Raw genomic sequence first — 18,659 nt, forward strand, 5'->3', positions numbered from 1 at the left:
ATGCAAGTCACCAGAGATACGTATTTTTATCGTGACTAATAGAAACATTGTCTATGAGGAATGTTCTCAATGTACAGTTTTCATTATTATGGATCCAAAATTTCTCATACTGTAGAAGCAACCATTGGAACAGCAGCAGTGGTTATAATTACTGCAATGACAACAATGACAACAATGATAACAATAGACAGACAGACAGTGGAAATGACATAACTGCAACCACTGCCCTTGCTGACTTGTGTGAGGCCTTGCATTGTCATGGAGAGGCAACAATTCATTTGCATTTTTCTGACAATGAACATACTGAAGTCATTTCGTCAGCTTCCTGAGGGTAGCACAATACACTTTCAAGTTGATAGTTGCACCATGAGGGGGGACATCAAACAGAATAATCTCTTCAGAGTCCCAGAAGAATGAGTGAGTCTTCGTGTTTCAGCATTACAGGAGCCACAGCTGTGTATGCCAGACAGCATCTGGGAGATTGGACAGGTTCATGTGACCTTGTTGCAGTGACATGTCTCGTCCAATGACTCATCGTGCTTCTATTCACTGCCAACGCTCCACAGACATTCTGCATGTACCTACAAACATCTGTGATGTTCTAGTTTTACGCCAAAAGAAACACAATAACAGCTCTCTGCTTTGAAAGCATCCTCCATTAAAGATGCCATTTTGAAGGCTACATATAGTGCCCCCACCTATCATAACACATGAAACTATAGGGACTGAAGCAGGAATAGTCCACAATGTCCCACAAAACAAATTCCACATTTTTTCAACCAAAACTGGCCGAGAAAAAAATGTTACATTACTTATTGAATGCCACTCATAATTCTAGAGGTTACTGTCATGTTGGTACTGCAGAAACAAGTTATGGCTAAATTCTTGGCATTTTGGGACCAGTCACTTGAAGAACTATTACATGTAGTCCAAGCATTTGAAATAACTGCTTCCACTCAGCAAATATTTGGAAACAATGTTCAGATCTGTAGAGTGTTTAATATTGTTGAACAGCTGAGGACATAAAGTCTTTGTCATCATCCTCAGATTCTTTAGTCCCTCAGTATAGCATAAAGAAGTCAATAATTTGCCCATCAGTACTCTGGTAAAAGCTACAATACAAGAGCATATAGTAAACTGTCTGTCACTTGCTATCTCGTAGCTGCTCTTTCACAGCCCCATAATGTTAAATTGCATAAATCATGCCCTGTCTGTTATGAAAAACATGCTACCAGTCCATATTACAACTTGTGCAATGCATGCCAAAAATCACTCCACCCAACTGCATGTGCCTCAGCAAGTGACCACCAACAACCACATGGCATACTGAGCCTTCACACAAATAGCAACAGCACACAGAACTCTAATTTTCTGATGATCCACGCAATCATCAATAAACAGCAGATCAAATTGCAAGTGGACACAAGAGCAGCAGTGTCATTATTTTGCTGGTACACATACCAGTGCATTGGCACCCATCAGTTCCAGTAAAGAGAGGCAAGTGGTACCCTCCAGTGATAACTAAGAGGACAAATTAAGGTCCCAGTGATGCACAAGCAAGTTGCTCATACACCAACATTGCTAATAGGCAGTTTGTCGGCAGAAATTAGCATATCTGAACTAGACATTTTCACTCTATTTGAGTTAGAAATTGACAACCAAGTAATGCACTTGTCATAAGAAGTTGCATTAACCCACTCTAGGTTGCCCAAAAGATTTTAAGATGTACATAACATTAAAACCTTCAGTGCAACCACACTTCTGTAGAGCATTCTTGACTTCAATAGCTAAGTGTCAAGCCATTCAAATGAAGCTACAAATATCGCAGGAATTTGAGAGCATCAAACCTATATCAATTATTCAGCGGACAGCACAGATTACTATTAAAAAGCCTACCAGATCAATCTGTACAAGTCATGATTTTAAGCAACAATAACACACAGTCTAATATCAATCTTCATCCAATACTGTGACCAAAGAAGATGCTGAAAAAATTAGTCAAGAGCCTGTATTTCTCCAAAAATGTTCTTGTGGAGCCTATTTACAACTTCTGTTACACTAGGAGATAAAGAAGTTCCTCATATTTAATATGTTATTCTGATTACTCTTCAGAGTAGCAAGCGTGCCTGCTGTATTCAAAAGATTTTCCAAACACCTGATTGAGGCACCCCTAACTGTACTAATTATCCTAATTACCTATACTACATTGTGTTAATGAGAACTATATTGATAGAACATATACCTAGCTTCCAGGCATTGTTTGACCATTTACAAATCAACAGGTTAAAATAATGATTGATAGGTACAATGTTTTCAGCCAAGCATAAAACACATAGTGTGCATATTAAGTAAAAATAACAGCCTCCACATGTACACAGTTCTGGAGGCACAATGGCATAAAGCACCTAAGCATTGCTCCCTTTCACCTAGTTCCTAGTTCTGAGGCAGAACAAAACAAATGCAGAAGGTTATCCAAACAATGCCGTATGAGGAAGCCCTCACCAATTTTCTTGCCACCTATAGATCCACCCCTGTCACTGCATGCAGCCAAAATTATGCACAGGTGAAACTCCATACAATAGTCAACCTATAGCATCTGATGTAATAAGCCAGAGCACAAACCTTACTATCACATGAGCTCCCAAGTCTAGACTCACCTTTGGGCAAGTGTCAGGATCTCAGAGTGTGCTTGGTTTTCTGACTTGTGAGCCATAGGAACCAAGTGTAGTCACAAATTCCATCACAGTCAGCACCAGTACTTTCGACAGTCAGCAGCAGATTCACACATTGGTGACAACAGTGGTACAACCTCCAAGACAGAGAAGTCATTGTCCATCACTCACCTATCCCCTTCTCTGGTCCAATTCCAGCACTATGCAGCCCTCTACTCAACCAATGAGTCCACAGTCTTTTTACTTCTCTCCTTTTCTGATTCTCTCATCACTGCCATCATAGTCATGGTAACAGTCACTACTGTAATGCAGTTCGTTGCCTAGGAGGCACAAGAGTGACGCCGCCAATGTAACTACCATTGGACGCCGACAACAGGCAGCTGCCTGTCACGGGAGTCATTGCTTGGAGTGTGTTATGGTAACGCATTGTCGCCATCATCTAGGGATGCTGCCTCCACAAATGCCATGACTGAGGCTGGAGCCAGAGACCCTGGCCTGCCGATCCCAGACAGCCGCAGCTGGGGATGGTCCCTGAGACAGGGCACTGACCTGCTGGCATATCCTCCCCAGATACAATCACAAAAGAGGCTTGCAGCAGCATGTGATTCCAGGCACTGCGGTACAAACCAGCAAGATCATAGCACCACTGCCAAGGCAGCAAATTCCAGTTACACCAGCGCACCTATAGTCAGTGCAGCAGGGGTACGGCTGAGCATCTACTGGCCACCTTTGTCACCACTGAGAATATCACTAGTGGAAGTAAACCTCGCCCAGAGGGGCCACAGCCAATGTATTGCAGCTGATCAATAAATATTGTTATTCTATCATAAGGAACCATCTGTGGACACACCCCCACCACTCTCTTCCTCACGTGCAGCAGAGAACCCACATTTGAATCCGGAGATGGGCAGTGGAGCCCCATGCCTGTTAACACAGCCTGTTTACACTGGCATCAGGAAGACTGCTGAGGCATCGTGGAGACGGCTCTCATGGAGTTAAATAGTCAGCAGTATGGTGCACCTACAACTATGGTGTGCCATGCAGCAAAGGAAGTTCTGTGCCAATTTCAGTTATTTTGGTTTTGAGCCTGTTGGTTTGTCCCTTTTCCTGTCTTTTGTCTGGATCATTTTTTGCACTCTTTGGGTATACTTTTCTCTTGATTAAATTGTAGCCATAGCAAAGGAACTTCCAGCTGGTGAAGTTATTGAGCAACTTTGGGATCAAGTAGACAAATTACAGATAGAGGAAAATAAGCTCAGAGCAGTGGGGAGGGAACAGTCACATTGCAAGCCACCCACCCTGGATGGCACTCCTGTAGTATTGATTATCCCATTTTCAAGGAAAAACGGTGATGATATTTTTATCTTTTTTGACAATTTGGCTACAGCCACCAAATGAGGAAGATGGATTAAGGAGCATTTATGATATTTTGCTAGACTTAAGTTAGCAGGAGTTGCTAGAGTACATGTTATGGTAATGAGAATCTGAAGGAGAGTAAAACATTTGAGGGTTTTCAGGAAGGGTTAATAGAGAGATACTGGAAGAAGAACATGGCAAGATATTATTGAGGACAACTTACTAGGGTTTTCCGTAAGCAGGATGAATCTACTGAAAGTTTCACTGACCATATTCGTTAAATCAGTGGAGGCAGCTCACCTATGAGCTCACGGATGATGATAGGGTTAACTTTGTAATTTTGCAAGAAGCAGATCAGATTGCTCTTGATGCATTTTTGAGGGGGTTACAACCAGAAATGTCAAGAAAGGTTTGTTTGAAATTTCCTAAGTACCTGAGTGAAGCAATGGATACAGCATTGTCATAGTGGAAACTGAGTCATTGGCTAGGTCGTGTGAACATCGGACAGTGTTTATACAGATATAAACTGGTTTCAGTGTGGATGCAATGGTCAAATACAATGGGACTGCAGATAGCAACATTGCAGGTATTGTAAGAAATCTGGTCACTCGGATGAGCAATGCCGCAACAGAAATCAGCAACAACAGAAGTTTCAGTCGCAGGGTAGATTTTACAGGCAGCAGTTAAACAGTGCATGGATGGGGTGTTCACTGTGCCATGTTCCCAGTAAAAGTTGGCACATGTAATAAAGCAGTGTCAGACTTTTTTCTAACCAGCTATGTGGGGGATAAATTATCTAAAATTTTGTTGGGTACAGGTTCTCAGGTATCAGTTGGAAGTATACAAGTATTTGGGGCAAATAGATTAAATGCACCATAATGGACATTGAGTGTGTAGTGTGTAGTGGAGGGTGTGTAGATTCACTCGGTGTTGGAGTGTTGAGTTTTTGAGTGGGGGAGGTTAACTTCCAAGTGGATGCAGAAGTTCTTCCCTTGATTAGCAGTACCCCAGTTGTGAATTTAGAAGTGTTAAATGAGGACAAAGTAGACGGTGACTTTACAGCAAATTGCACAATGCCAGGAGGGTCTGTCGACTAGTCAGCACTAAGGAGTAAGGAGTCAGGAGTCAGGAAGTAGATGGACACGAACACCCTATTGCGTACACTTCACAGCAGCTCAGTAATGCTGAACAAAATTATTCCACTACGGAGAAGGAAGTGCTTGCAGTGATTTTTGGAACTGGGTACTTTTGTTGTTACGTCTATGGTAGATGATTTAAAGTGGTGACTGACCATGCAGCACTTAAGTGGCTTTTGGGACTTAAAGATTCAATGAGTAGATCATTGAGATGGGCCTTGCAGCTAAGCGAGTTTGATTATGAGGTTGCACGTCTGCCAAGGAAGGTCACACGCTAATGTGGACAGATTCAGCCATAAGGTATGCACTATGGAATGCACAGGCATTGACGTAAGTGAATGGAGAGCAGCACAAAGTGCTACCCAGACTGTCAGTGGTTTGCTACAGAGCAGCAGTTCTGCACAGAGGATAGAGTATTGAATTGGATAACAAGAAATGGGCCACAGTTAGTGGTACCACAAAGCTTTGATGATGACGTGTTGAGGTAAGTGCATCATTCAATTTTAGTGGGACATTCGGGTTGAAGAGCAATGGAAAGAAGGGTAGCGCAGATTTATTGATGGATGATGTTAGGCAGGATGTGGACTGTCACATGAAAAATTAGGTTTCGTGTGCACAAAGAGCAAAACTTAACCATCAGAAAATTACACTACAGAGGTTACTGGAAATTGATACACCCTTCCTATTGGCCTACGTCATCGCTGCATACAACTCAAAAGTTCACCACAGCACGGGGTTATCCCCTTATGAAGTAATTTTTGGGTGTGAGATGCCATCGCCCTTTGAGTTTTGCAAAGCCACGCCATGAGGAGACATTTCGTCAGTGAAGGACTTCACTAGGAGAGTGAAACTTATCTGGAGACAAGTACAAAAGATGAATACGAAGGCTTTAGAGAAAAAGGAAATGTTGCATTATATGGAAGCAGTTGTACCTAAGTACCATGTGGCACTCTGAATTATGTTAATGAATCCTTGTGTGATAAATGGGAAAACAAAGAAGTTCGTGTTACAGTACAATGTCCCTCACCACGTTATGGATATAACATCGTTGGTTAACATTAAATTGCAACTTCCCATCCACCCTTTCATAGTCCATATAAACCAAATTTGGCAATTTACAAGGGGTATGGACAATTTGCCTCATGTTGTCCCAGTTTCCTTAGATGGGTGGAGAGAAATGACAGAAGAGGAGGAGAAAACGGAAGTGAGGGAAACAGAATAATATGGCGAATCATCAGTATTTGCTAACACTTAGAGCAGGGACGTAGGACTGACACTAGAATTTTCTTTCCCCACAGGACCCACATTCCTGCCCTGGGATGGGAGACAATGGAAGCAGCATACAGTAGCATATCATTCAGTCCATGGAGTAGGGATGTAGTGTGGAGTCTTATTGTGTTAGGCCTATTGTACTATGGGTGCGTAGCTGAAACAGTGAAGGTACATTCAGTGTCAGGAAGTGTCATGTTTTCCAAGCCAACAGATATGGTTATGTCAGATCACTCTGGACATCAAGGGTAGATTGCAACATTTGAACTCTCAGGAATGAGATTTGGAGACTAGAAGAAATGTTTGGGAAACTGCACAACATGAAGAGTAATCAGTCAGGGCGTAACAGTATACAAGGAGAGTATTGTCTGTTACGATCAGAGTTTGCAAAGTTGTAGGTGCAACTGTGGCAGATTATGGAGTTGATCCTGTGGATTACACAGAAAAGAGGATGGTTGGACACAGATGATAGGATCCTAAAGACAGTGTTTGATACAGCCAATGTGAATGTCATAGCTAGCTCCTGTAATAAGGCATTACGGGAAGTCTGGAGGTGGAAAGCAACCAAGAGGCAGTGAATTTGCACACAACCCAGCTCGCCAATTTGGAAAGTGATGTGCTGAACAACACTTGGCAGCTTTGTGACTTGGTCGCTACTTTAATGTCACATATTATGTCACCTGCTGGAACCACCAATTGAGACTTGTGTGTTATTCGTGATTGGTTGAACAACATCAATGCACAGTTAATGATTGCCACATTACTATGCAATCTTGCTGATGGCTTGACAGATACTCGTACTGAAACTGCAGAGTTGCAGTAAACACTGTTGTCTGCCATGTACCAGCACCTTACATCAGTTCTACTACCAGCAGAATGATTGGTGATGTGTTTGAAAGAAATGCAAACTGTTGGAGCAGAACCTTTGGGGGTATTAAACTGACAAGGGAGTAGTATTGCTTGGCTACCATTACAAGCCAGCAGAGGGGGCTTACCTGGAAGTTAGCAAACAAATACACTAACTTGTAGATACTGCTACTTGGAGTGCTATGCTGTACGTGCATAACCAGTAGTACAGGAGTCTTTGCAGAAGTATGTCCAGCTAAAAACGTACAGGAAATCTTACTAGTGGCACCAGAAAGACACAATCAAGTGTTAATGTCTGCACAGGAGTTGGTGCATACAGTGCTGAAGTCTTGGAAGTTCACATTGTTTTGTTCCAAAAAGGGGTCATGGAATGCCCTACGGTAGTATTGTCATAGGAGGGGGAATATTTCCAGTGGGTAGGACAGCACTGATTATACTCGGTGGCAGAGCCAATAGTCGTTATTTGTACATGTTACAAGTGGGGCAACTTAGATGATACACAAATGTTCTGCAGTGTCAAGGATTAATACTCAATGGAACTCAATGTGACGTATCTGAATCAACTTTCCACTTACCAGCTATGATAAAGCAAACCATAGCCTTCAGCATGGTCCACTGCTTAATTTACTTACCTGACCTATCTTCCTCAGTTTTACCCCCAGAACACATTTCATTCCTTAGTGATACCAATGACAAGGACCTGCTCACCTCTCTGGATCAGATCATTGCCATCCAACATGGTCATATTACCATGGGACATTTGATTGATTGATTGATTGATTGATTTCTTTATTAATCCATGTAACAATTTACATTGTGTGGATTTCGTCAGCAAAATCAAATACAATACAATATACCTACACTTTATACACATAAAATTAATATTTACACACGTTTTTAAGGTATCTTACATTAGTTTTATATCCTTATGTAATTTTCTTATAGTACTGAACAATTCTGGATTTCATATTATAATTTTCCTTGTGTATTACAATGCAGGCTTAATTACACTACGTAGTAACTTTTATATAATAAAAATTTTTTTAGTTTTGTTTTGAACTTTCCAATTGTGTTTATATCTTTTATATTTTGGGGTAATTTATTATATAATTTAACAGCATTGTACAACAAGCTCTGCTGAGTTTTTACTTTATTTTTCCTCTCAAGGTGCAGATTGTATTGGTTTCTAGTTTCATAGCTGTGTACTAAAGAATTTTTTACATAGCAGTCAATATTTTTTTTTAAAATACATAATACTTTGAAAAATGTATTCACAGGGGACAGTTAGGATTTCCAGCTTTTGGAAATGTTCAAGGTAGTGAGCCCTACTGCCGCTCTTGGTTATTATACGAATTGCTCTTTTCTGTAATTTGAAAACTATTTGAATATTTTTACAGTTGACTCCCCAAAATATTATTCCATAGGTAATAACAGAGTGGATATAAGAAAAATATACAGATCTGATACATGTAGTATCAGACACTGCAGTCAGAATTCTAAGAGCATAGCATGCAGTAGCGATTCTGTTACTAAGTATTTTAATATGTTCTTCCCACTTTAACTGACTGTCAACATGCATACCAAGAAATTTTGTGTAGTCTACACATTCTATAGTTTCATCGTTTAACTTAAAGTTGTTATAGTGTGGTTTTTTGCAGACATAGAAGTTAGCAGCATTTTTTTTCTTTTTAATTTAGTGTTAGTTTCTTATTGGATGCCCACTCATGTACACTGTTTAGTGTTTGTTCGGCTTTGAAAAGCTACAGAAGCAGCAGCAGCAGCAGCAGCAGCAGCAATTGGTAGTCACTGGTTCATCAGCATCTGCCACTGGTGTATTCCTTGTCAAACCAAACAGAATGGCACTCCCCCCAAGGCAGTGTAATGAATGAACAGTCATGAAGGCAAAGACCAAGTATGCTCAAGGAACAGTGTGTTTAAAAGGGAGAACTATGGTGTAATTAGTAGTGACGAGCCACAATATATAATTTCAAAGGCAGTGAACTGTGTAAATACGGTACAAGTCCAGTATTGGCAGAGGGTTCAAAACCATGTAAAGAGAGTCGAATGTAAATAAATGTAGAGACAGAATATGGGGATGCATTCTTTCTGTAGAAGGGGGGCAGTGTAGAGGGTCAAATGATCAGAGTGATTAAGTTAGTTAAAGGTAGAAGTTTTACAGTAGTTAAGTTTGTTAAAATGTGAAGGATGATACCGTGACATAAGTGGGTCGACGGAGTGCTAAGTTAAGCAACACGAAGGAGAATGATGTGTCACCATCCACTAGTGGACATGACAAGAAGCAGTTCGCTACACACCAAAATGTCAACATCGAGGGCAGTAATCAGGTCAGTTATACCAGCTGATTGAAACCATAAAATTCCACTGACCTACTGGGGATGAAGCATTGCAGACATCAGTGGCAGAAAGCCATATTTAAGGACCGGCAGCCAACTCACCATCATCATCCGTCATGAGGTATTGGGGTGACGCAGAGCCTGTGTCTCTCAGCGCCACCACCAGTTCAGAGTCATCACTGCCATCATAATCCTCATGACAGTCATCGTTGTAATGCAGGTTGTTGTCAAGGAGGCACCAGAGTGACGCCGCTACCAACAACAGGCAGCCGCCTGTCATGGGAGTCATTGCTTGGGGTGTGCATTGTCGTAACGCACTGTCACCATCATTTAGGGATGCCACCTTCACAAATGCCGTGACTGGGGCTGGAGCCAGGGACCCTGGCCCGCCGACACCAGACAGCCGCAGCTGAGGACGGTTGCTGAGACAGGGCACTGATTTGACTCACCACTGCTCTCCCCCTCCCCCGGCCACATTACAAAAGAGGCCTGCGGTGTGTGGTCCCAGCCATCGCAGTATGACCCAACAAAGTCAGAGTGCTGTGGCCAAGGCAGCGGATTGCAGCTACAGTCACCACAGCAGGCATGCTTGTGAGTGTCTGCTGGGCATCTTTGTCATCACTGAGAATATTACGAGCAGAAGCAAATCTCGCCCACAGGGCCCACAACCAATGTATTGCAGTTGACCAGTAAATGTTGTTATTCTGTCATCAGAAGCCATCTGTAGACACATCCCCATCATCCTCTTCCTCAACCCAGAAGAGGACGCATGTTCGAATCCAGCGACAGGCAGTGGAGCTCTCGTGCCTGTTAACATGGCCCATTTACATTCCAGCAGGACCCGTGGCCCCAGAACAGAGCAGGGGGATACAAAGGGACTGCGAATCATGTCACTCAGTTTCCATTAGAGGCATCTTTAGAGCAAAATCAGCTAACTCATTTCCCTGAATTCCTGTACACCCCAAAAACAGGAAAATGACATGTTCTTCCCCTGCTTTTGTAAGGAACAGAGATATGCTGAACAGATGTGAACACACACTGAGAATTTGAGTAGATGATGAATTTATGAATGTAGTGTTGTCTCTTTTGCTCCACTGCCTACAATGTTACATGCATCTAGGCATCACAGGGCGAATCTGAACTCCACTAACACAATTTTTGGGATTTTTCAGGAATATAGTCTCTGAAGGATTAAACAGAAAAAAATGCAATTATGATTTGTTCGGTTTATTTCCGAATAATCTCCAATTCTGTGAAAATATCTTGACAATAGTGAAAAGTCTGCAATATATAATAACCAAAACAGAGTAACACAAGAATCCTCAGATGCACCACAACAATACAGTGATGTGGTTGCTTTCACTGAGGGAAAAGCTGAGCATATTGCCATCATGCAGCTCTTCTATTGCATACAAACCTAGTGATATTGCTTTGTATGCTTTGTATAATTATTAACTCAAGACTACCACTGCCACACAAACAAACCCCAGCAGTGCTGAATACAAGCAGAAGGGTAAAATGTGAAGTGAGAATTACCATTGTTACTGCTATTACTGGTTGAGAGCTTTCGTTCATTACCAGATGGCTGCATTACAGGATGAACTGCTGATCAGAAGGTGGTGTTTTTTTTTTTTTTAGTACCATAGTGCCAGTGAATGTGTCTTGACAGCTTTGAAGGCTTGTGTTTTTATTATTTTCCTTGTAACACACATTAGTATCATGGTCAACATGTCCCACTATTATAAACACAATCACAAAAACACAAAGTAAAGGGCGAGTCACCAGTAGCACTTTTACAATGAACAATCTGATATCACAAACACATCATCGCACTGTAGAACATGAGAAGCATATGTGGTATCACACTGTTCATTGTAAATGTGGTGTCACCGCCAGAGACCACACTTGCTAGGTGGTAGCCTTTAAATCGGCCGCGGTCTGGTAGTATACGTCGGACCAGCGTGTCGCCACTATCAGTGATTGCAGACCGAGCGCCGCCACACAGCAGGTCTAGAGAGACGTCCTAGCACTAGCCCCAGTTGTACAGCCGACTTGCTAGCGATAGTTCACTGACAAATTACGCTCTCATTTGCCGAGACGATAGTTAGCATAGCTTTCAGCTACGTCATTTGCTACGACCTAGCAAGGCGCCATTATCATTTGCTATTTATCTTGTGATGCATGTACCGTCAGACCGATGTTCACCAATTATGGATTAAAGTTAAGTATTCCAGAAGCTACGTACCTTTTTTGCTAGTCTCTATTCCTTTAACTGTTCCAGACCTCACGCCAGCCTGCGTGAGCTTAAATGCATGCCTTTCGGCTTCCTCAGAGTGGTTGGTTGTCTTGCCCAGTCCACAAAAGTTATCCCATCCTCGTCGCCAACTTTTGTGGACTGGGCAAGACAACCAAGCCACTCTGAGGAAGCCGAAAGGCACGCGTTTAAGCTCACGCAGGCTGGCGTGAGGTCTGGAACAGTTAAAGGAATAGAGACTAGCAAAAAAGGTACGTAGCTTCTGGAATACTTAACTTTAATCCATAATTGGTGAACATCGGTCTGACGGTACATGCATCACAAGATAAATAGCAAATGATAATGGCGCCTTGCTAGGTCGTAGCAAATGACGTAGCTGAAAGCTATGCTAACTATCGTCTCGGCAAATGAGAGCGTAATTTGTCAGTGAACCATCGCTAGCAAGTCGGCTGTACAACTGGGGCGAGTGCTAGGACGTCTCTCTAGACCTGCTGTGTGGCGGCGCTCGGTCTGCAATTACTGATGGTGGCGACACGCGGGTCCGACGTATACTACCAGACCGCGGCCGAATTATAGGCTACCACATAGCAAGTGTGGTGTCTGGCGGTGACACCACAGTAAACATGCTAATGGTGACTCACCAATTGCTCTGTGTTATTGTGACTGTGTTTATAACATGGGGATATATTTAACGTGATGCTACTGCATGTTAGAGGGAAAATAATGAAAATGCAGTCCTTCAAAGCTATCAAGACATGTTCACTGACACCATGACTTACAAAACAACCAACTTTTGGTTTAGCAGTTCATTCTGTAATACAGCCATCTGATGATGAACCAAAGAACAAAACCAGTAATAGCAAGGGACAATAAAAGATGTTAAACAAAAAATGTCTTTAAATTAGAGGTTCGTAGCTGTTTTTATAACACATCTTATAAGACAACCATGGAGCTCTCATAATATCAATTACTGACAAACTAGCTTCATAAACAAATTGTCAATGCCTCCTGTAACATGTGCTTCAATCATTGTTGGAAATTTTACTATAGCGAATAATCCAAAGCTGAAACATCAACAACTCTGTGTGTCCTCAATAAATATTTTCTGAAAGAAAATCAACATTAAACTCTTCACAAACAATGATTCTCCATTTAAATTTGCATAATCTTATTAAAATTGTTTTTACTCGTAGATGCATTATGAAACTTAAGATATTTCATGTTGGTGGCCAGTCAGTGTTACACACTCGTTTGCTTCTGATCCACTGTTGTGGCACAGCTTTCAAACATCTCTTTGATACAATGTTCATTAACCTGAAGGTTCTGGGACTTAACTCCACTCTTGTATTTACTGCCACTCTCATTTCCTCTTAAAGATGAATCTATTTAGTTTCATTAATTTCTGTGATATGTTCTGATATGCACAATAAGCCTGCTGCTATTCCATCTATCCTTTCATTTTCCTGTAAGGCTGTGAGAAATTAATTCTTCATATTCACAGGCTTCTGATATTTTGATGGGAGACACTACATGCACTTCCTTCAATACTCATAGCTTTGTAAAAAACTGCAGTACTTTGTTTTGCTAGTAGGTGTTTCAGCTGTAACTATATTTATTGTGTACCCCTTTCTTTCTCATTTACCCTTTAAAAGGCTACAGAACACAATGAAAATCACAGAAATGTGATGGATACTGTTTTAGTCAAACTGATCACTCTATATGCACCCAGCTATTTGTAGCTGAGGGCTCTTTTGGAGGAATACTGAACTTCCAAAATCAAAATTGATGTCAATACAAAAGAAAGTAAATGAAAAATTAGTAAAGATATGTAACTAACTATACACATCAGTGCAATGAAACTATTATGATTAAAGCAATAGCCAAAAATAAAAAATAAAACACATGGGTAAGAATTACTGGACAATGAATACCTACTGAAAAAAATTACAAGTTTCTCAGAAGAGGGTTTGGGGGAGGGGGAGGGGGAGGAGAGAGAGGGGGGGAGGGAGGGATTTATATGCACTGTTGGTTTACTGGAAGGGAGGGAGGGAATTATATGCACTGTTGGTGTACTGGAATGGAGTATTTTCAAGTGTAGCTTTGTCAAAAACTACCTGCAATATCCACCAATTTGACCAGGCTTCAGGACATCCATTTTGTATCGTAATGGTTCAGATCGAGATGCTAAATCAGTCAAGTTGATCATCAAGTTACGGCCTCTACAAAATCTCAAGTGTTTTGAGCATTCCAAGGATGAATCCTCCTGCAAACAAATGGAAAAATAATACAGATATACATGTAATACTTTTAAAGTTAGGATTAATCTCATTAAACATCTTTTAATGATTACACAGTTTGACATGCAAAATGTAAAAATGAAATAAGATAAACTTTGTTAATTGTGTCCCACTGAAACTGAAACTGGTGCTAAAATTTGCTTATTAGTTCAAGTTTCTGATCTGGAGCCATACCTGTATTACCAAACATTGAGCCCCACATACTGGTGCTTGGAAATACTATTTGGGCATGTCTGAATTCTGACAGTACGAGATCACCACATGATGGGGTACATGCTCTGCATGTTTTCACAAAGTAATCAGTCACATTTTGGCCATAAAAGGGACCTCATTTCTTAATAACTGCTATAATAAAGTGGTTACATTTTGATGATTCTCTGAGTACAATCATGAGAATTGTGTTGTTTTATGCTTCCAACTGGCAGCCTACTATTAATAGGCCAACACAATACTGTCCTTTGAATGTCTTAAAAATGAAGATAACTGATATACTTGCAGTGAAGTATAACATTTGCTTTGAGAGGAATTCAGTTACATCTCCTATAAAAAAGGAGTAATTATTGTATTTTGATTTTAAGATAGAGGACTAGGATAAAAAAATGAGTACCTTGTGTTCATTTACCCTCAATAAGTGAATGAATGGAGAAGGATGCCATATGCCGTATGGACTGCTGATGGTTTGGATGGAGTCTGCCAATTGTAATATTGATTCCTATTTGCCCCATAAACAAAGGCGTCTTCATGAAGAAGTATTGCAGAGCACATATTATTATGCTCTGCAATTCACCCTGCAGCTCATGACAAAGAGCATACTGCTCCTAAATTTCCAGACAGTCTATCTGTGGGCTTGAAAGATTCCTCAACTGAAGATGAAAACACCATCTAGTTGACAGAGGCATAATGCTTTCTAAGCACATCCTCCTTGATTCACAATATGGCACAAGTGGAGTTCAGTGATCTCTTCAGAGATCTAGATATTTCTTTAGAAAAAAAGGGCAAAACTACTGGTATCTCATTTAAAACAGTGGAAGTATTTATACAATTATTTGAAAGTGTCCATTTGGTAATATGACTAAGGAACTGGAGCAGTCCTTTAAAACTGCAGGTGACCTCACGACAAACTTTGAAGACACACACAGTGTGACGAATGCAGTGAATGTCATATGCCATCCTGAACAACGCAACTATTAATGGACACTTCAAAGAAAGTCTCAAAGTGGTACTTTCACACAATGGTAACAAGTTTCATTCTTCATCTGTAGAACATACTACCAATCCAAAGGGAATATACCCAAATATGAGAAACATCTCGATAGTCTAACAATGGAAAATCCTGGATGGAATGTAACAATATTATGAAAAGGGTAGTTGTTACTCACCATATAGTGGAGATGCTGAGTCGCAGATAGGAACAACAAAAAGACTGTCAGAGAGTGAGCTTTCGGCCAACAAGGCCTTCGTCAAAAATAGACAAAACACACACACACGCAAAGCAGACAGCAAGCAGCAGTGCATGATGGGAAAGGCAACCGGACTGTGGGGGTAAGGAGAAGGCTGGGGCAGAGAGGGGGAGGGATAGCAGGATAGTGGTTGGGGAATGGTAAAGTGCTGCTTGTGGAACCATACATGGACGAGATGGAGAGAGGGTAGGGCAGCTAGGTGCAGTCAGGAGGTTACACGGAAGTTGGGGAGAGGGTGGGTGGGGAAGGGGGAGAGGGGTAGCGGAAAAGGGGAGATGTACAAAGACTGAAGGTGTGTTAGTGGAATAGAGGGCTGTCTAGTGCTGGAATGGGAGCAGGGAAGGGCATCGATTGGTAAGGACAATGACTAACGAAGGTTGAGGCCAGGAGGGTGACAGAATTGTAGGATATATTGCATGGAGAGTTCCACCTGTGCAATTCAGAAAAGTTGGTGTTGCTAGAAAAGATCCAGATGGCACAGGCTGTGAAGCAGTCACTGATATGAAGAACATCATGTTGCGTGGTGTGCTCAGGATAGTTGTAGATTATGTGAGAAACCCGTTGAAAATTTATGGAGAAGTTAAAATTATTGCCATATTATTAGGACCGCAATTTGGCAATGCCAAGTATTATTATTTCACAGGGAAGTGAGATAGTTGTACTATGGACAGACACTATTTACAGAAAAACTGGGTGGAGATACAATAATTAATTCCTGGAATGATAAATATTGTATATGAAACATTGACAGAGCCAAGAAGAGTTTTCTTCCAGCACTGCATTGGAAATTCAGACTGAGGAAGAATACTGAAAAACTTTAGGTGTAAATAGTTGGTTGGTTGGTTTGGGGGATTAAAGGGACCAGACTGCCATGGTCATCGGTCCCTTTTTCCAAAGACAAAGAACACCCACAGAGAATAAAAACGAGGAACAGAAGAGATCACAGACGATACATAACAAGAGATACTGAGACAAAGACAAGACAAAACAAACTAAAACCACACAGTGTGACGGTGGTTGGCCGACCATAGACATAAAAAAGGAAAGGCCAACCACTTAGAAACACATTAAAAAAAATCAGTGTAAAATCATAGGCCAAAGGCCAGAATCAACACAAAACAATAAAATAAAACAGAAACACTCAGATTAAATGATAAAATCCCCCTGCCCGAATAAAACGTAAAACTAAGTCAGCCATAGTGGAGTCGTCTGTTAAAAGGGCAGGGAGCGTATCAGGCAGTGCAAATGTCTGCCTGACCACAGCTAAAAGGGGGCAGGCCAACAGAATGTGGGCCACTGTCAAAGCCGCCCCGCAGCGACATACAGGAGGGTCCTCCCTGCGCAGTAAATAACTGTGTGTCAGCTGGGAGTGGCCAATGCGGAGCCGGCAAAGAACTACCGAGTCCCTGCGAGTGGCTCACAGGGATGACCACCACACAGCCGTCGTCTCCTTGACAGCACGGAGTTTATTGGACATTGTCAGTTCGCGCCATTCCTCGTCCCATAGCGCCAAGATTTTGCGGCGGAAGACTGCCCGCAAATCAGACTCAGGGAGGCCAAGGTCCAGAGATGGCTTGCTGGTGGCCTCTTTCGCCAGGCGGTCAACATGTTCGTTACCCGGGATACCGACATGACCGGGGGTCCACACAAAGACCACAGAGCGGCCGCAACAGGCGAGAGTATCCAGAGACTCGTGGATAGCCATCACCAAACAAGAACGAGGGAAACACTGGTCGAGAGCTCGTAAACCGCTCAGGGAATCGCTACAGATAACGAAGGACTCACCTGAGCAGGAGCGGATATACTCTAGGGCACGAAAGATGGCGACCAGTTCAGCAGTGTAAACGCTGCAGCCATCCGGCAAGGAACGTTGTTCGGAACGGTCCCCTAGAGTGAGCGCATACCCGACACGACCAGCAACCATCGAACCGTCAGTGTAGACAATACCAGAGCCCTGATACGTGGCCAGGATAGAATAAAAGCGGCGGCGGAAGGCCTCTGGAGGGACTGAGTCCTTCGGGCCCTGTGCCAGGTCCAGCCGAAGGCAAGGGCGACGAACACACCATGGGGGTGTATGCAAAGTAGCCCGGAAAGGAGGTGGAACAGTGAAACCCTGGAGCCCAGAGAGAAGCTCCTTGACGCGGACCGCTATTGTACAACCAGACCGGGGCCGACGTTCTGGCATACGGACGACCGACCGCGGGAACAGGAGACGATAGTTTGGATGCCCGGGCGAGCTTAGAACATGGGCAGCATAAGCGGCCAGCGAACGTTGGCGTCGGAACCGCAGTGGAGGTACACCTGCCTCCACTAGTACGCTGTCCACAGGGCTCGTGCGGAAAGCACCAGTGGCAAGGCGTATCCCGCTGTGGAGAATCGGGTCCAGCACCCGTAACGCAGATGGGGATGCTGAGCCATAAGCCAGGCTCCCATAATCCAGACGGGACTGGATTAACGCCTGGTAGAGCCGCAACAGTGTAGAGCAGTCGGCGCCCCAGTGGGTGTTGCTCAAGCAGCTCAGAGCGTTTAGATGCCGCCAACACGTCTGTTTCAGCTGCCGGATATGAGGCAGCCAAGTCAACCGGGCATCGAAAACCACCCCCAAAAACCTGTGGGTCTCCACCACAGCAAGGAGTTCGTCGGCAAGATAAAGCCGCGGCTCAGGATGGACTGTTCGGCACCGGCAGAAATGCATAACGCAGGTCTTGGCTGCCGAAAACTGAAACCCATGCGCTACAGCCCAAGACTGCGCCTTACGGATAGCGCCCTGTAGCTGACGTTCAACAGCTGCAATGCCAGTAGAGCTGTAATAAAGGCAGAAGTCGTCAGCATACAGGGAAGCGGAGACAGAATTTCCCACGGCCGCAGCAAGCCCGTTAATGGCTATTAAAAACAGACAGACACTTAAAACAGAGCTCTGTGGCACACCGTTCTCCTGGACGTGGGAGGAACTATACGAGGCCGCGACTTGCACGCGGAAGGTACGACACGACA

The 18,659-nt window shown here is 42.8% G+C and overlaps 1 protein-coding gene across 2 annotated transcripts in view; it reads right to left on the minus strand.

Annotated features, from left to right (window-relative positions):
- The window catches only part of LOC126458448 (EGF domain-specific O-linked N-acetylglucosamine transferase), a 146,212-nt gene that overhangs the window by 83,398 nt on the left and 44,155 nt on the right, over nucleotides 1-18,659 (minus strand). For both annotated transcript variants that reach the window (XM_050095512.1, XM_050095511.1), the window contains exon 4: nucleotides 14,023-14,171. In XM_050095512.1, coding sequence (XP_049951469.1) covers nucleotides 14,023-14,171 — 149 coding nt within the window. The remainder of the gene's footprint in view (nucleotides 1-14,022; nucleotides 14,172-18,659) is intronic.

This window comes from Schistocerca serialis, chromosome 2 (genome assembly GCF_023864345.2).
Source record: "Schistocerca serialis cubense isolate TAMUIC-IGC-003099 chromosome 2, iqSchSeri2.2, whole genome shotgun sequence".
Taxonomy (NCBI): domain Eukaryota; kingdom Metazoa; phylum Arthropoda; class Insecta; order Orthoptera; family Acrididae; genus Schistocerca; species Schistocerca serialis.